Source organism: Myotis davidii, unplaced genomic scaffold (genome assembly GCF_000327345.1).
Source record: "Myotis davidii unplaced genomic scaffold, ASM32734v1 scaffold384, whole genome shotgun sequence".
In the NCBI taxonomy this organism is placed as follows: domain Eukaryota; kingdom Metazoa; phylum Chordata; class Mammalia; order Chiroptera; family Vespertilionidae; genus Myotis; species Myotis davidii.
The window spans coordinates 157,626-178,167 of record NW_006295385.1 but is presented as its reverse complement, the minus strand read 5'-3'; the positions used below and the strand labels follow the sequence as shown (position 1 = coordinate 178,167).

General features: G+C 39.0%; 1 protein-coding gene across 1 annotated transcript in view; it reads right to left on the bottom strand.

Annotated features, from left to right (window-relative positions):
• Positions 1-20,542, bottom strand: part of CAPZA2 (capping actin protein of muscle Z-line alpha subunit 2) — a 38,557-nt gene that overhangs the window by 12,407 nt on the left and 5,608 nt on the right. The window contains exons 3-5 of the mRNA XM_006770011.2: positions 18,015-18,066; positions 13,149-13,212; positions 1,880-2,086 (exon numbers count right to left, since the gene is read on the bottom strand). Coding sequence (XP_006770074.1) covers positions 1,880-2,086; positions 13,149-13,212; positions 18,015-18,066 — 323 coding nt within the window. The remainder of the gene's footprint in view (positions 1-1,879; positions 2,087-13,148; positions 13,213-18,014; positions 18,067-20,542) is intronic.

Sequence of the window (20,542 nt, the reverse complement as noted above, 5' to 3'; positions counted from 1 at the left end):
TCTCAGGGATTGCAATTTCTTTAATCATTTAAAAAAGTATCTGGAAAGAGATGGGAAATTTACTTATAACTAAGAAAGATTGTTAAGAGAATGCCTATGACGATATGATGATGTTATTTTACCTCTTGCCTACTGCTTTAGAAGTAATGTTTAAATCGTGCTTTTCAATCGCCCAGGACAAGTGAGGACTCTCTAATTCAACTCTCTCAAATTAAATTTAACCACCTTATTTTTGAGTTATTCTTCCAAAATAATCCTAATCTACAAGGTTATACTTAAAAAAAGTATAAGGTATTTTAGGTTAGACCTTATTTCTCAAATAATTATTGAGCACTAGAAACTTAAGAGATCATATGGATTTTTGTCTTAACCAGGAAACTTCTGAGAGTGAAACAGGGTTCTCTTGGTAACAGTAACAACTAGAGGTCCGGTGCATGAAAATTCATGCATTGGAGGAGGGGTTCCTCAGCCCGGCCTGCCCCCTCTCATAATCCGAGAGCTCTCTGGGGTGGGAAGTGACCTGGCGATCAGGGAAAGGCGATGCCCCATCATACCTCTGCTGCTGCCACTGCCAGCAGCACAAGGCTTAGCCGGCCCTGGTTACCTGAGCCTCGGGCAGCCCTAGGAGGCTGGGCAGCTGCCATCTGAGGCTTGCTTGTGCCTTGGGCCGGCCCTGGGTGGCTGGGGGGCTGAGGAGACTGGGGGACTCTGGAGGCAGGCAGGGACTGGGAGCTGCCATCTTGTGGCTGTAGGCACTGCCATCTTTGAGGGCATGGCAGTCAATTAGCATATTCCCCCTTTATTAGATAGGATTATGTTGGGACAGTAGGTATAAACCAAGATACATGGTCACCTAAAGTTGGAGAGACAGGCACAGGCCAGGTCCATAGGGCCTTGAAAGCCATGTTCAGAAACCCAGATTCTATCCTAAGTGCAATGGAAAATTGATGAAGGATTTTAAATAGGGAATTTTCATGATCTGATTGGCATTTCAAAAGATCACTCTGGCTACAGAAATTACAGCACAAACTCACTGTGGGGGACTGAAAAGCCTATCTGGGTACAAACAATCTTATGAAAAGAGAGAGAGAGAAAAAAAGCTCTCCTACTTTCTAACTTATTTCATCCTGAAAATATAAAGATAGCTTAAACATATGAAAGAGCATTATAAAACATAAGAAATTTTATTTTAAAAGACATGGGGATGTAATTCCACTTCCAAATAATTTTATTTGTTCTAAGATCTCATAGCTTAATAAAAAGAAGACTGATCAAAACTTATTGAGAGGAATCATGAACATGAGATTAACCCCTAGAGTGCCGGGGAGCGTGATCACACTTTTCCTGTCTTTCGCCAAAAGTGCTGGGAATGCTACTGCGCTCCTCCTGCAGTGTCCAGTTCTAAGTCTGCTTTTATTAGTGGTGATGATATTGCTAAATATGTCAATTCTTGCTGTGAAGATGACGATTTTGTGGAAGATACTGAATATGTAACTTCATTTACTTGCGATTCATAATTTTATTCCTAAACTGCTGTAAAATCAGCAAAAATGCCTTGGCAATTTTAGCATAGTTCCTAGGATATTGGTTGGCACTCAAAGGGTTAAAAAAAATCTCATCATAACTGTGCTCTTCTAATCAATATATGGAAATTCCTACTTGAATTTAATTCATGGTACAGCATTTTTCCACTCTGGGCTATCTTAATATATTTACTATTTAGAATTTCTTGGAAAAAAAAAAAGTAAACATTCTTGAAAATATTTACTTCAAAAAAAAAAAAAGAATGACAAGTTCTATAAATTACTATAAAATTCAAGAGACCATAAAAACACTGTCAGAAAACGAAAGGAAAAGGTGACTTTTACTGATGACTTACAGTGCAGACCCCATTAGGATAATGTTCTTTTACATAAGCTCGCAGAGCAGTTTCTACTGAAGTTCTCCATGATTCAATCGCATTCTCTGCTTCATATGGTCTTGGATCAGTCGCTTCCTTTCTTAAGTGATCAAATTTGAAACAGATTCTATTTTTTGGATCCAAAAACTTTCCATTTCCCACATCGCCATGTTCTGTTATCAATACCTTCAATGATACAATAAATATTGGGAAAAAAGTATTTAGCATTTAAGGGGTCAATGGGGAAAAAGGGGGACATCTGTAATACTTTCAACAATAAAGATAAATTTTAAAAGTACCATTTAAATACTGATATATATTAATATACATTCACTTAAGCTTTTCCCTTAAAACTATAAAAATAAATCTACTCCAAACAACTGATTTAACTACATGGCACAACTACTTCAAATGAGTAGACTTTTGTAAAGACAATGAGGCTACTTTCATTCATCTTGGATCAGTGGATCTGATTTAATAACTTCTAGCTCCCAGTGAAAAAAATGTATTCTTCTAATACATCATTGGAGTCAGATCTATGAATAGCTTACTATTTCTGTTATCATTCTCCAGTTCCTCAAATCTAAGGAAGTGACAATAATTAACCCTTGATGAGGATGTTTACAAGAATGGTTTTAATCCAGTGAAACTCCTCTTCAGTGTGTCCTACATTGTTGTTGGGCCACAATCTCATCTACTGTGAAGTGCCTCTCTCTTGTTTCTATAAACTAGTCATTGACATTTATTTTCAATTGACTCCAAATTTTTTGAAATGTATTTTATTTATCTACATTTATATTACATATGCATGCATAAATGAGACATTTTCTGATTTAAAAAATTTCCCTTGCAATTCTCCCAATTTTTGACTCCTTATCTACATCAGGACTTCCCCATCTCTCTAATGTAAATCATGAAAACACAGAATGTATCCTTCTAAATTTCATTCGGCCATATAGTATATAGATAAATATATACATATCTATGTATACATATAAATGCATACGGGGTTTATTTTTGGTCATTGTTTAATATGAATACAATAAAAATGCATGCACACACACATTTTTCTGCATCTGGCTTTTTCTAACATCAATACCTTATGGAAATTCTTCAAAGTCAACTGCTATACGTCACCATTCTTAATGGTTGCATAATATCCCATGATGTGGATATAACAATTTATTCTGCCATTCCACTATTAATGGCCATCTCCTTATTTCCAGGCTGTTTTCTTTTTGGGGGGAAGTGAGGGGACATTAAAAATATTGAAATAAGTATTACTGTACATATATTTTAACATACTGATATTTTTACTTCCACTAGATGTTTCTATTTCTCTTGGACAGATCCCCAACAGTGGAAATAGAGTTAGATGTAGTTGTTGTTGTTTTTTAAATAACTGTAACAAACCACATTTTTATGAATAATATGAGATATGTTTCCCTTCATATTATCACAGTCAATAGGCATACAGTTCTTCAGTCCGATGGGTAGAAAATATATCTCATTACTTTATTTCTTTGACTCCTGACAGATCTAGACATCTTTTGATATTTAGTGGGGCCATTTGCTCTTCTGTGAGTAAATACCCTTTAATATTTTTCTTCTTTTTTCTTATTAATTTATAGATGTGCTTTTTTTAAGGTATCTGTTTCGTTCTATGCTTAAAATAATTATTATTAGCAAAAATGCCCATCTTCTCTTTTATAGTTTCTGCGTTTCCAGTCTTATTTAAGGCTAGAGGCCCAGTGCACGACATTCATGCACTAGGGGTTGGGGTCCCTCAGCCTGGTCTGCGCCCTCTTGCATTCCAGGATCCCCCGAGGGGTCCTTAGTGCTGCAGTGGAGGTGGGAGAGGCTCTCGCCACTGCCGCTGTGCTCGCCAGCTGTGAGCCCAGCTTCTGGCTCAGTGGTGTTCCCCTTGTGGGAGTGCACTGACTATGAAGGGACAGCTCCTGCACTGAGCGTCTGCCCCCTGGTGGTCATTCCATCCTTTGGTCGATTTGCACATTAGGGTTTTATTATATAGGAGGGATGGTCTTCCCTGTCCCTATCTTGAACATGTTTTTAAAATTTTAGTCACTTTACACATTATAAGTTCTTTTTCTTTTAATCTTTTTGTTTGTTTCTTAATCCTCACCTGAGGATATCCTATATAATCCTATATAATAAAGAGGTAATATGCAAATTGACCATCACTCCAACACACAAGATGGCCGCCCCATGTGGTAAAGATGGCCGCCACAAGATGGCCAGCAGGGGAGGGCAGTTGTGGGCGATCAGGCCAGCAGGGGAGGGCAGTTAGGGATCGGGCCTAAATGGGCAGTCAGACATCCCTCAAGGTGTCCCAGAGTGGAGAGGGTGCAGGCTGGGCTGAGGGACACACACCCTGCCCCCCCCCCGTGCACGAATTTCATGCACCGGGCCTCTAGTATATATATATTTTTCCATTGATTTCTTTGAGAGAGTGGAAGAGAAAGGAAAAGACAGAGAGAAATATCTGTGTAAGAGAAACACATCTATTGGTTACCTCCTGCACACGCCCTGACCAGGGCATGGGCTGGGGAGGATCCTGCAATCAAAGTACATGCCCTTCATTGGAATCGAACCTAGGAACTTTTGGTCCACAGGCTGATGCTCTATCCACTGAGCCAAACTGGCTAGGGCTTCTTTTAATCTTTACCTGAGGATATGTTTATTGATTTTTTTAGAGAGAGAGAAAAGGGGAAAGGGGGAGAGAAAAAGAAACATCGGTCTGTTGCCTCCCAGGGGTTGAACCCACAACCTAGATATGTGCCCAGACTCGAACCTGCAACCTTTTGGTGTCTGGGATGACTCTCCAAGCAACTGAGCCACCTGACCTGTGCCATTTTACAAATTTTAAATCCAGATGAAATTTATTTCTGTATATTGCATGAGACAGAGATTCAACTTAACTTTTTCTTGATAGAAACCAGTTGTGCCAATATCTTTTATTAAATGTCTAAATTATAACCTTGTCACATATAGAAATTTTCATATATTTTTGGACTAAATCATTGTTCTATATGCTGCTCTAGTGATTTGTCTACTCAATACAATACCACCCTGATTTAACTTTATATTGGTTGTAAAGGTTCTTGTGCTATCTGTATCTAGTAAAGCAATTCTTACTGTTCTTACATTTTTCTAAGCATGTATTTTTTCACATAAACCTTATAAAAATTCTAATTAAAAACTATTGGTATTGTAATCAAGCTACATTAAATTCATATTTTAATTTTTAAATAATTTAACTTTTGTCTGGCCGATGTGGCTTAGTGGTTGAGCGTTGCCCCATGAACCAAGAGCTCAAGGTTCAATTCCTGGTCAGGGCACATGCCCAGGTTGCGAGCTTAATTCCCAGTAGGGGGCGTGTGGGAGGCAGCTGATCGATAATTCTCCCATCATTGATGTTTCTATCTCTCTCTCCCTTTTCCCTTTCTCTCTCTGAAATCAGTAACATGTTCCAAAAATAATTTAACTTTCTATCTCAAAATGAAATGTGGTGTGCCTTTCCATTGTTCAGATCATGTTTTATGTGTTTCAAGAAGACAACCACCATTTTCTTCATAATCCTATTTCTTTCTTGTCAAGGTTTTTCCTAGGTTAATGTCTAATTTCACTGCTACTTAAAATGGAATTCCACCTCCTCCAACCATTTCTAGTTTAAAGTAGTTACTTGATACAACAGAGAAAAACTAATGAGTTTTGTATTCTTACCTTAACTTCATCTTATGGAATTCTTTTAAGTCTATTGGGGTTTTCTTTTTGGCTTAGGAGGTTAATTTTAATCAAATCTCTCAGTATTTCAAAATATATAAATCATATCACCTATGAGTTTTTCTCTCCTTTTCTAAAGCTTTTAAAAGTTCTCGTTTTCTTGTTGTATTTGCTATACCTCCATTTTATTAGAAATAATAATAATAGACATAACTGGTTAACTTTCCTGTTAACTAAAGTTATTTGTGCTTGTAGTTTATGCTATTTACTATTGGTTTTTGTTAAACAAGCTATTGTATTTAAGAGGTTTTTTTTTCTACCCATATCTTTACTTAGGGTGTTTGTACCGAACTACCTGCTGAAATTTTCAAATTCCTTTTCACTGTCTATTGATATATCATAAGGAAACCCTGATTTGTTGGTCAACAGATAATCTATAATAATAAAAGCATAATATGCTAATTAGACCAGGCAGCTGAACGACCTTCTGGACACCCTCCAGGACGACCTTGCAGATGAAGCTGGGGCTCTGAGGGCTGAGGCAAGCCACCACGGCTGCGAGGGCCGAGCCCCTTGCATGAATTTCATGCATCGGGCCTCTAGTACCAATATATTGGATAAAGCAAAAAACAAATACCACCAAAAAACCCACATTAGGCCCAACCGCCCCATCCCCTGCCACAACTCATAGACACAGATAACAATATGGTTACTTACAGAGGGAAAGGGTGTGGGGACAGGTAGAAGAGGAAACAGGGAGGGTAAATGGTAATGAAAGGAGACTTGACTTGGGGTGGTGAATACACAATACAATATACACATGATAGCCCTAACCGGTTTGGCTCAGCGGATAGAGCGTTGGCCTGCAGACTCAAGGGTACCGGGTTCGATTCCGGTCAAGGGCATGTACCTTGGTTGCAGGCACATCCCTGGTAGGGGGTATGCAGGAGGCAGCTGACCGATGTTTCTCTCTCATCAATGTTTCTAACTCTCTATCCCTCTCCCTTCCTCTCTGTCAAAAATCAATAAAAATATATTTTTAAAAAAATATACACATGATATATTATTGTATACCTGAAAACCATATAATTTTATTAACCAATGTCACCCTAGTAAATTCAATTAAAAAAGAGAAAAATTCAAAGAAAAGGCCCATCCCCCCCCCCTCCCCCACACACACATTAACTCAAAGAAAAACTATTTTAGGCTTAAATCAGGATTTCTCAACCTTAGCACTATTGAAATTTGGGGCTAGATAATACTTGATAGAAGGAGGCTGTCCTGTGTATTGTAGAATGTTAGCAGCATTGCTGGCCTCTAGTCAGTAGATGCCATTAGCACCACCCCCCTAGGTGGAACAATGAAGATTGTTTTCAAACATTATCAAGTATGTGCAGAGGCACCCCTGGCTGAGAAGCACAGGCCTAAATTATCCAGAAATAGGTTTCTCTACAGGTAAAGTAAAATTGAGTACTTATCTTTTATCTGATCTTCTTAATCAGAATGCAAAACTGAAAAGTGGTTTGTTATTCTGATGCCCTACTGATTATCTATCTGTTCAGTTCCATTTGATAGTTCAAAACAGGGAGTTTTTAATCCTATTCCTCTGGTTCTGGCAGGCTTCTTCCTTTCCTGTTTGTTATCTTTTCGACACTATTGATGCTTAATGATATGTCTGATGTTCTATACCCTGTGAGGTCTGGATAATTTCTCAGTCTTTGGGGAGGCAGCTATTGTGCTGCTGAAGTTTCCATTCCTTCCTTTTAGGTTATCATCTTTTCTAATTTAAGACCCAAGCTGAGCCCACATAACTACTTGGAAAAGTTGGACACACAGTTTAGGAAGCAAAACTGTTGGCTTTGAGATTATAAATGTAATTGTTCAAAGGAATCCTGTAATCACAAACTGTTTTTAACATACGTGCAGTGACTGGAAGATAGCAAACAGTTTGTTTTGGGAAGGATTTTACTATATGTTTGAAGTAAAAAGTGGCACTAGTATACAAAACATTTAAACCAAATTGTTATGCCTTATAATGCACTCTGCGAACATCAGTTCTGGGAAAATAAAGGCATCTTCCAAGGCAGGGTAATAAACACTTTTGGGAGTTGTAAACCCATGCAGGCTCCAGAAATATGTGCCTTCCATGGGCTGGAAAATTCTGAATTAACAACAAATAATGAGAGAGTGTGAAAAAGAATTCAAGTACACAGACTATTTTCACAAAGTTTAAGATGTAGTAAAGAGGTTTAAGATATAAAATTGAGATTGCAAACTGATAGCCAGCAGGCTAAATTGGTACCATTGGGAAGGAGGACAGGGGAGACCAATATAATGCCTTACATTAAACCACTCTTACATTCCAGTAATGAATTCTATTTAATTTTGGCATATAATTCTTTTTATATATTCCTGGATTCTCTTTGTTAATATCTATTTAAAACGTTTAAGTCCATAGTCACACATGAAATTACTCAAGTTTGCTTTTTTGTTTTATCTTTATTAATTTTAAATATTAAAATTATGCTAGGTTCATAAAATGAGTTTGGGAACTATCCAACATTTTTAAAAGATTTTTCTTGTTTCTGAGACCCAGCAAATCTTTTAGTGATTTATCTTAAGAAAACAATAGTCAATGTGCCTGGAGGTACAAAGGTGTTCAATACAGCACTGTGTATAACATAAGAAAACATACAAAAAAACTCCTAGAGAGCAGGCAGACAGCTGGGGGAAGAATGGGTGTTGAAAGTGATTGAGCAAAAAGAGAACTCATGGGCATAGACAACAGTGTGGTGATTGCAGGGGTTGTAGGGAGGTGTGGAGTTGGAAGAGGGCATAGAGGGAGCAAATGGTGATGGAAAAAATTAAATTAAATTACAAAACAAAACAAAACAAAAAAACACTCAAGAAACCAAAATCTCATGAGAAAGAAAAGCTCTGATATAATTTGCCATTGAGAACTAATTGTTAATCAACTACAGTAAACACACACGAAAACATTCAAACACATGGAAGCTAAATAGCTTGCTATTAAATAATGAATGGGTTATCAAAAGAGATCAAAGAAGAAATAAAAACATCCTGGAAACAAATGAAAATGAACACACAACAACCCAAAATCTATGAAACACACTAAAAGCAGTCCTGAGAGGAAGCTCATAGCATTACAGGCCTACCTCAGAAAGAAGAAAAACCTGTAATAAGTTAGCTAACCCTACAACTTAAAAAGTTAGAAAGAGAAAAACAAGAAAATTCCAAAGTAGAAGGAATAAAATAATAAAGATCAGAGTGGGAACAAATGACACAGAGATTCTAGCCAGACCCATAAAGAAACAAAAAGAGAGACCCAAATAAACTAAATCAGAATAAAAGAGGTGAAGTAACAACTCACCCCACAGAAATACAAAGGATTATAAAAGAATACTATGAACAACTATATTTCAATAAAACGGACAATCTGGACAAAATGGACAAATTCTAAAAAAATAGAATTTTCGAAAACTCAAGCAGGAAGAATCAGAAAATCTGAATATGCTGATAAACTACTGATGAAACTGAAGCAATAATAATAATAAAAAAAACTTCTAGCAAACAAAAGTCTTGATCTGGATGGCTTCACACCCCTGGGAATTTTACCAAACATTTAAAGAACTATCACCTATCCTCCTTAAACAATTCCAAAAAATTCAAAAGCAAGGAACAATTCCAAGTTCTATGAGGCCAGCATTACCCTAACTCCAAAAGCAGATAAAGACACTATAAAGAAGGAGAATTACAGGCCAATATCCCTGATGAACATAGATGCTAAACTCCTCAACAAAATGTTAGCAAATCGAATTCAGCAGTACATTAAAAAGATCATATCCCATAAGCAAGGGTGATTTATTCCAGGGATGCAAGGCTGATACAATATTCGCAAGTCAATAAATGTGATACATCACATAAACAGATTGTAAGACAAAAATAACATGATCATAGATAGAGATGCGGAAAAAGCATTTGACAAAATCCAACACCCCTTTCTGATAAAAACTCTCTGCAAAGTGGGAATAATAGCCAACATCATACTCAGTGGGCAAAAACTAAAACCATTTCCTGAACTACAGGAATAAGACATGAATGCCCTCTTTCACAACTCTTATTTAACACAGTACTGGAGTCCTAGCCATAGCAATCAATCAGATAAGAAAAAAAAAGGTATTCAAATTGGAAAGGAGGAAGTAAAACTGTCATTATTTGCAGATAACATGATATTGTACATAGAAAACTCTAAAGATGCCATAAAAAAATTACTAGGTTTCATAAATGAATTTGGCAACATAGCAGGATACAAAATTAACACCCAGAAATCGATGGCATTATTTACCAATAGAAAACTACAAGACATTGAAAAAAGAGAGAGAGACAGATATAAACAAGTGGAAGAATATACCATGTTTATGGATTGGCAGACTCAACATCATTAAAATGTCCACACTAACCAAAGCAATCTATAGATTCAATGCAATCCCTATTAAAATACCAAGGGCATATTTCACAGATCTAGAACAAACACTCCAAAAATTTGTAAGAGACCAAAAAAGACCCCAAATAGCCGCAACAATCTTGAGAAAGAACAAAGTTGGAGGGATTACAATACCAGGTATCAAGTCATACTACAAAGCTGATGTATACAAAACAACCTGGTACTGGCACAAGAACAGGCATACAGGTCAATGGAATAAAACAGAGAACCCAGAAATCGACCCAAGCCATTATGCTCAATTAATATTTGACAAAGGAGGCAAGAGCATACATTGGAATAAAGACAGTTTCTTCAATAAATGGTATTAGAAAAATTGGACAGGTAAATGCAAAAAAAATGAAACTAGATCACCAACTTACACATACACAAGAATAAACTCAAAATAGGTAAAAGACTTAAATGTATGCTGTGAAACTATAAAAATACCAGAAGAAACCAGAGGGAGCAAAATCTTAGACATCTCTCATATCAACATGTTTGCAGATACATCTCTTAGGGCAAAGGAAACCAAGGAGAAAATAAACAAATGGGACTACAACAAAATAAAAAGCTTCTGCACAGCAAAAGAAACCATCAACAAAACGAAAAGGGAGCCCACTGCATGGAAGAACATATTTGCCAATGATATATTTGAAAAGGGGTTAATCTCCAATGTATACAGGGAACTCACACAACTTAACAAAAGGAAGACAAACAATCCAATTAAAAAATGGACAAAGGATCTAAATGACACTTCTCCAAGGTGGACATACAGAAGGCCAAGAGATATATGAAAAAATGCTCAAAGTCACTAATCACCCAAGAGATGCAAATTAAAAAGACAATAAGGTACCACTTTACACCTGTCAGAAAGGCTATTATCAACAAATCAACAAATGATAAGTGCTGGCGGAACACAGGGAAAAAGGAATCCTAGTACACTGCAGGTGGGAATGTAGACTGGGCCAGCCAATGTGGGAAATGGAGTTCCCTCAAAAAAATTAAAAATGGAACTCCCATTTGACCCAATGATCCCACTTCTAGGAATGTATCCTAAGAAATCAGAAACACCAATCAGAAAGAATTTATGGCCCTAGCCCAGGGGTGGGCAAACTTTTTGACTCGAGGGCCACAATGGGTTCTTAAACTGGACCGGAGGCTGCAGGAGGCAGCCAATTAATGATTCTCTGTCATCACTGATGTTTCTATCTCTCTCTCCCTCTCAGTTCCTCTCTGAAATCAATACAAATATTTTTTTAAAAAGAGCAAAACGAAAGGATGTATGCACCCCTACGTTCATAGCAATACCATTTACAATAGCTAAGATCTGGACAGAGCCCAAGTGCCTATCAGTAGATGAGTGGATAAAAAAGCTGTAGTACATTTACACAATGGGATACTATGCAGCAGTAAAAAAGAAGGATCTCTTACCCTTTGAGACAGCATGGAGGGAACTGGAGAGTATTATGCTAAGTGAAATAAATCAGTCAGAGAAAGACAAGTATAACATGATCTCACTCATATGTGGAATCTAATAAACAAAATAAACTGATGAAAAAAACAGATCCAGAGACACAGAAGCATGAAACAGACTGTGGAATCTCAGAGGGAAGGTGGGAAGAGGTCAACCAAAGAACTTGCATACATAAATGCATAACCCATGGATACAGACTATAGGGTGTTGAAGGCCAGGGGTGGGGGTAGGGGGTGGGACTAGAAGAGGACAATGAGGTAAAAAAGGGAACATATGTAATACTTTCAACAATAAAGATTTAAAAAAGACAAAAACAACAACTGATTGTTAGTACTCTCTCTTATGTGTTGCCTTCCAGTTCCTTCTTCATAATATTTTATATAAATTGTGCTTCACATAAGCACAATATGAATTAATGCAATCATGGTTCAATTATTAATAACTCTAAACCAATAAAATATAAAAAAAGAATGCTACTGGTCTTTTGTCTTTTCTTAGCAATTCTAACTTGAACTTCAAGAAAAAAGATTTAATATTTACAAAATGCTACTCACATGAAGAACTGGAGAATTCTACAGCAACCAAATTATGTATAAACTAGAGGCCCAGTGCATGAAGGCTGGTCCCTCAGCTCAGCCTTCCCCTTCTCACAGTCTGGGAGCCCTCAGGGGCGGGAGGCGACCCAGCGATCAGGGGAAGGCGACGCCCCCATCACACCTCTGCTGCTGCCACTGACAGCAGCGCAAGCCTCAGCCGGCACTGGTTACCTGAGCCTTGGGAGGCCTGGGTGGCCTGGCAGCTGCCATCCAAGGCTTGCGTATGCCTTTGGCTGGCCCTGGGCAGCTGGGGGGTTGAGGTGACTGGGTGCCGCCATCTTGTGGCTGTGGACATCACCATCTTTGAGGGCGTGGCAGTCAATTAGCATATTCCCTCTTTATTGGCTGTTGGCACTGCCATCTTGTGAGGGCATGATGGTCAATTAGCATATTCTCTCCTTATTAGATAGGACTAGAGGCCCGGTGCACAAATTCATGCATGGGTTGGGGGGGCGTGATATAGCCTCCTGCCCATATGGGGGCTGATTGGGGCTGGGCCGATTGGGGGGAGGGAATGTGAGAGGTTGACTGCTGGCCCAGACCCCCGTGCAAGTCAACTGGGGGCTAGGCTGTCCAGGGGGAGGGACTGCAGAAGGTTGGGAGGCCCACTGGGGCCATGATCGGGCTGGTTGGCCGCTGCAGTGCATGTTATAGCAACAGGTCATTCTGGTCGTTCTGTCATTCTGGTCATTCTGTCATTCTGGTCGCTTGGCTTTTATATATATATAGATCTTACTAATATATATTCTAGATTTTGGATTACTATTGGATTAAATTTTTGCTATAAAAAACCAAAAGAGTAGATTTAGAGCAATTTTCTAAAATCTTAGAACACTTTTTTTTATATCACTGCACAATTCTTACAGGATAATATTAACCATTGTAAATGAAACGAAGAACAGCCAGACCCTATGTTTATATGAAACATACCTGATCTTCATAACCTTCAATTTTTACTGGAGTAAACTGGTCCAAGTTATACTGTGCAAATGCACTACAAAAGAAAAAGGCCAATTACTTAAAATTACTTACTTAATACCCTTTTAAAAAATCACAGTCAGACAATTCACCTGTCAACAAAAGTCACATGGCAAGTTGAATAAAATTATAACTCTCCATTACTGACACACACAGACACACACACGAGACACAGTGCACTGGGGGTGGGGGGGTGTCCCCTCAGTCAGGCCTGCCCCCTCTCACAGTTCAGGAACCCTCAGGGGATATCCTACTGCCCAGCTGCCTCTACGGGAGGCGACTGGGCCGATCAGGGGAAGGCACTGCCCCCATCACCCCACTGCTGCTGCTACTGCTGGCTACCATGGCTGCTGGCCCTCCTCGGCCCTTGCAGGCGCAACCCCCGTGGTTTTGTCCGGAAGATGTCTGATCTATCCGGTCTAATTAGCATATTATCCTTTTATTAGTGTGTGTGTGTGTGTGTGTGTGTGTGTGTATGTTAATCCTCATCCAAGGATATTTTTCCCATGGTGTGTGTGTAGAGAGAGTGGAAGGGAGGGGGAGAAACACAGAGAGAGAAACATAGATGTGAGATACAATGATTGGTTACCTCCCATAGGCGCCCAACTAGGACCAGAGATCGAGCCTGCAACCAAGGTATGTGCTCTTAACTGAAATTGAACCTAGAACCATTCAGTCCACGGGTTGATGCTCTATCCACTGGGCAGAACAGACCAGTGCATGATCTTATATTTTTAAAACTGATGAATGATATCTAGCTTTCAATGTTTAGCAAAAGAAAATTAAATGAGTTAAGGTAATTAGTCTTTTCATTCAAAACCCTGAAAATAAAGGTTATCCCTCTATAAGATACATATCCAATTATTCAGGCATATATTTAGTATAAAACATACCAGGGAACAAAGTAGGTGCTGTGAGAGAGCAAAGAGCAATTAGACTGATCCTATAATAAAAGGTCTTACAGTTGAATAGGAGAGATAATAGATAAATAAATGTAAGACAGAGTAGAAAGTACATAAGACAATGACCAGTAAAGCATTGTGGAGAATATATATATTTAAATTACATTCTGCTGAAGCAAGGGTAAGAAGGGAAAAGAATTAGGAGTGATTTTATAATGGATGTGATACTGAGAAATAGCTCTGAAATAAGAGGTAGGCTCTCTGGTCTTAAAGAAATTGGAGGGATGGGGAAAAAAGAGATTACTAGTATTTCAATGACAAGGACCAAGATGAGCAAAACACACAATAGGTTAGGTTCAACATCACAGAAAGCACCAAGCTCAACACCTAGCACATAGGAGGTGTTTGGTTATATTTACTGAATTGAAAGTCTAGAATGATGGAATAATTACTTCATTTGGGAGGCAAAGAATAATCAGAGAAGTGTTTTGAGAAAGGATAACCTAGAACTACTTCTAAAAAAGATTAATTTGGCAGCAGTGTGTATGACAAATTGGTCAGTGAAGCAACTGCAGCCAGAACTGCAAGGAACTAGGAAATGGTGATGAGAGAGATCTAATCTAATCTACTTGGAAGCTTTTCAGATTACCCTGAATGGCAAGACATCCACTGAATTTTCAGGTATTAGCTACTAAGTCTCCTCTAGAGAGGAATGTTTGGTTGACCAAAGCAACACTTATGAGTTAAGAAGAGATTAATAAATATAAAAATAGCAAAGTAGAATTAAATTACCAGTTATAAATTCCCGACACTGCATGTACAAAGATGGGGGTAAATATAGAAATGCATGAAGGGAGGGGATAGTGAAACAAGTATCTATTCACTTCTGATTTTCTTAATTCATTATGACATATAAAATTTAATACTTTGGACAAATAAAATTCAATACGTTGATTATTTTTAAATCAAATATATGACTATTTCATACCACTTATATAATAATGAATATTTCTCTGACCCTCCCTAACCCATATTCTGCCAGGGAAAAAAAATTCTTGTCTTTCAACAAATGAAGTTTCTCATTTTTTTAACTTGGGGAAAAAAAATTACTAATTTTTGCACCTAGCTGAAACAATGCACAAATTTAATTACCACAGAGAGCTCAGAGGAAGTTTACTTTGAAAGTTCATAAAATGCTTTATGAACTTTCTTTACTCTCATAAGACTTTTGTCAACATGCTATATGGTACTAGAGAGAAAATTAATTTGACTTGAATATACACATAGCTTAAGGTTTAAAGAACTAGGAGAGAGAGTGGCTATTCACTCAGAAGCTAATAATTAAAGTCAAAGGTATAGGTAGGGACGGCCTCGGTGAGGTTGAAACGGCCCCGGTGAGGCCGGGACGGCCCCAGTGAGGTCGACAATGCCACAGTGAGGTCAAGATGGTCCCGGTGAGGCCGAAACGGCCCCGGTGAGGTTGCGACGGCCCCGGTGAGGTCGCGACGGCCCCGGTGAGGTCGGGACGCCCCCGTGAGGTTGAAACAGCCCCAGTGAGGTCAGGATAGGAGGGTTTGGGGGGTGGGGGTTAAGAGATCAACCGAAGGACTTATATGCATGCATATAAGCATAACCAATAGACACAAAACACTGGGGGGAAGGGGAGGCTGGGGGAAAGTTAAGGGGGGGGAAAAAGGAGACATATGTAATACTCTTTATAATACTTTAAGAAATAAAATTATTTTAAAAAAATAAAAAAATGAAGTCAAAGGTATAAAGTAAACTGATTTCTGTAAAGCATTTTAATATAATAATTAACAGGAGTGAAAGCAACCCAAGTTTCCACTGACAGATGAATGAATAAACAAAATGTAATATATAGTTTCAGTATTAAAAAGGAAGGAAATTCTGACAAACGCTGCAACATGGATGAACCTTGAAGACATTATGCTAAGTAGAATAAACAAGTCACAAAAGGACAAATGCTGTTTGATTCCACTTATACGAGGCTCCTAGAAAAGTCAAATTCATAGAGACAGGAAATAGAACAGTGGCTGCCAGAGGCTGGGGGCAGGGAAGCATGGGGAATTATTGTTTAATGGGTAGGGAGTTTTGGTTTGAGATAATGAAAGATGTTCTGGAGACAGATGGTGGTAATGATTAGACAACAATCAATGTTAATGCACTTAATGCCAGAGAACTGTACACCTAAAAGTGGTTAAAAAGATAAACATTATTGGTATTTACAAAAAAAGTCATGAGGATATAAAGTACAAGACAGAGAATATAGTCAATAATATTGTAAAAACTATGTACGGTGCCAGGTGTGTACTTGAAATATTGAGGGGATCACTTTCTAAAGTACTATATATGATTATTTGACCATTGTGCTGTACACCTGAAACTAAAGCGAAATTATAATGAATATAAACTGTAATTGAAAAATAAAAGTAAAAAAGGTAAAATTTCATATTATATTTTTCTCACAATAAAAAATAAAAATGGCTATAAAAAAATAACAGGAATTTAATCAGAAGCAAAATCAGATAGGTCCAAGGAGTCTGTTGAACCTCTACCTTCATTAGGATTAAACTGTAAAGGGCAGTTTTACTTGATAAAACCTTCAAATGTTACAAATAGAGAATCAAAGCAAATTTCCCTCATTAGGATTTCATACATTGGACAGTACACTAGGATGAAAGTAGATAAATAGATTCTAAACTGCAAGGCATCTAAAAATCTGTTTAATTTCATTATTTTCAAATGAGTAATGGGAGTTGGTTAGCCAAAAATATGGGTTTTCCAACCATATTTTAGAAGGTGGCTATGGGGAAGAGAGTCAATCATTTCTTTGAAATCCTAAGACAGAGATGACAAGTCATCTTTTTGATAATTAGTTCGAAGATGATGTACTGGGATTTAGAATTGCTAGTTCTCTGAATCACTCACAAATCCAGTAAATATTTTAAGTAAATATGTGTCAGGTACTATCTAAAATAATAAAATCGTAATATGCTAATCAGACCGTACATCCTTCCAGACGACCTTCCGGATGAAGCCGGGGCTGTAAAGGTAGCCCAGGTCCTGGATGCCTGCTGGTGGCCAGGGGAAAGCCCGGGTCCCAGTTGCCAGAGGGAAACCAGTGCCAGCAGCCAGGAGAAGGAAGGCCTACTCTTGCACGAATTTTGTGCATCGGGCCTCTAGTGTTAGATATTTATAGATGAATAAAATCTCCTAACCCTCAAAATTCTTTATTAGGGTTAAACATACCAGTATAACAAAAGTAATAGCTGCATAAAAATGAAAGCAGTCACAATTTTTAAAATAGAAGATTCTAAAATAATTTTATCCAACTTTGCAAAAGACAAAAATAGTTTTGAGTATATAAGCCACTTCCAAACACACAATGAATAGAGAATTTCATGTTATAATTGTGTCTTTATGTCTCTCTGTGATAAAAAAGAATTCTTTTCTAGCCTAGTACATACATATAATTATACATATATATCTTGAACTTGATACGTAAATATCTATTTCAGTGATTAGTGTTTAAAAACCACTTTTAAAACATTTTTTCTAAGTCACTTTTACTAGGTTAATAAAATAAACTTTAGGCCCGGTGCATAAATCCATGCAGGAGTGGGGTCCCTTGGCCTGGCCAGCAAACAGGACCGGCTGGCCAGGGGGGAGGGACCGCGAGAGGTCGGCCTGCCGGCCGGAGGGAAGAACCACAGGAGGTTGGCCGGCCATGGGAGGTTGGCTAGCCATGGGAGGTTGGCTGTGGGAGTGCACTGACCACCAGGAGGCAGCTCCTGTGTTGAGCGTCTGACCCCTGGTGGTCAGTGCACGTCATAGCAACCAGTCGACCAGTAGTTTGGTCATTCAAGCTTTTATATATATAGAAGATAATACTTACTGGGCTGCTCCTTCCCTGAGAAGATTATCATTATTAAGCAGTAACCGGACATCTGAAAAAAAAAAACAAAAACACAATGTTTCTACATTACTATTTTTCTATGTTTGAAATTTTTATGAAATGAATGTGGTTATTTTGGTCACATATTAACAGTGCACCCTCAAAATGTAAGCAACATCAAAACGTCACTCTGACAGCCAAAATAAGCAGAAAAACAAAAAATATCACTCTCCCTAAAAATCAGTATCTCCTCCTTTCTCTCTGATATCAATAAAAATATATAGATATATATGTTTTTAAAAATATATTTTATTGATTTATTTTTTTACAGAGAGGAAGGGGGAGAGATAGAGAGTTAGAAACATTGATGAGAGAGAAACATCTATCAGCTGCCTCCTGCACACCCCCTACCGGCGATATGCCCACAACCGAGGTACATGCCCCTTGACTGGAAGAACCTGAGGCCTCCTGCTGGGGATGTGCTCGCAACCCAGGTACATGCCCTTGACTGGTATCAAACCGGGGACCCTTCAGTCCGCAGGCTGATGCTCTATCCACTGAGCCAAACTGGTCAGGGAAATAAAAATATAATAAAAAAAATTTCACCCAAAGATAGGTTTTTTAAAATATTTATTTATTTACTTATTTATTTATTCTTGTTAGTCCTCACCAGAATATATTTTGTTCCCATTGATTTTCAGAGAGAGTGGAAGGGAGGGGGAGAGACACACAGAGAGAAATATCTATGTAAGAGAGGCACATCGATTGGTTGACTCCCACACACACCCTGACTAGGGTCAGGGATAGAACTTGCAACTGAGGTAGGTGTACTTGACCAGAATCGAACCAGGGACTTCAGTTTGCCGACACTCAAACCACTGAGCAAAACTGGCTAGGGCTGTTTATTGATTTTTAGAGAGAGGAAAGGGAGAGAGCGAGAAACAACCATGTGAGAGAGAAACATTAATCAGTTGCCTCCTGTAAGCACCCGACTAGGATGGAATCTGCAACCTAGGTATGTGCCCTGACCAGGAATCAAACCTGCAATCTTTTGGTGTATGGGACAACGCTCCAACCAACTGAACCACCCAGCCAGGGCTCTTTACCAGTTTTAAATAGGAAAATAATTTAAAAGCAGAATCTATCTGATCAACTTAGCTTTATTCTGAGGGGGGTGGGGTGGGGGGAAAGCCCATGCTTTTATCATAAGGAGAGTAAAGTGGAATAGAAAATTTGAATAAAATACTACTCTTAAAGAAGGGATTATTAGGTTGTGGTTCTAAGCCAAGCTACACATGAGACTATAGGGTAGTGGATGGATGGCTTAAAAAAAAAAAAAGGTACCTATTTCAGAGTCTCAGCCCAGATCTACCAACTTCTGGACCACAGGAAAGGAAACTATCTTTTTTAATGCTCCAACCATCAAATGTATTAACATATAATTAGTTTATAGAGGCTGAATACTAAAACAGAAATTAAACGTAAGGGAAGAAGAAATACTTTTCAATTTTCTTCAACTTCTAAATTCACTTACTATCCTATATAATAAAAACCCAGCGACTGAACAGTGCAACCAGAATGACTGGTGAACCAGTCGCTATGACACACACAGACCACTAGGGGGCAGACACTCAATACAGGAGCTGCCCCCTGGAGGCCAGTGCGCTACCACAGTGGGAGCATAGCTCGGCCGACCGGGATGAATGGTTGCTCCCACTGCGAACCCTGGGCCGATGGGCAGGAACCGGGACTGCAATCATCGCCTCCTTGTCCCAGGCTCCTCCTCCTCGCTTCCTGCCACCTCTTCTGGAGGCCTGCAGGCCGTGCAGAGCTGCAACTGGGCTCACAGAGCTGACCCTGAAGGTTGGTAGGTGGGTTCGTGGCCGCTGCAGGACTACTCTGCCGCCTCTCAGTGCTACTGTTCCTGGGCCTGGCCCCGACCGGGTCCCCTGGAGAGGTGAGTGCTTCAGCTCCATAGAAGATGCTGGACCAGGGAGCAGCTGCTCAGAGGCTGGGTCCACAACCGCTCAGCTGACTGGGATCAGTGGTGCTCCCACAGTGGGCTGATCCTCATAGGCCACGCCCCCACCAGTGCACAAATCCTGTGCACTGAGCCTCTAGTAGATTTTATAATTATGTTAAAAGGCAGAATTATTTTAATTTCCAGGTTCATTTTTACAATGTAGACTTGCCATTCTTCCTCTAATTTTAGCTCAGTGGTTAAATTTTTAAATTCATCAGAATTACTATATGTAACTGCATATGTTAAATCCTATCCTATCTAATCAAGAGGGAATATGCTGTCGTAAAGATAGCAGCACCCACGGCCAGTAAGGAGGGAATATGCGAATTGATGCCCCAACCTCAAGGATGGGTGCCCAGTCCCCTCAGCCCTGCCAGCACGCCTGCCTCTGGAGTCCCCCAATCCCCTCAGCCCCTCAGCTGCCCAGGGCAGCCTGAGGCTCAGGTAACCAGGGCCGGCCAAGGCTTGTGCTGCCGGCAGTGGCAGCAGTAGAGCTGTGATGGGG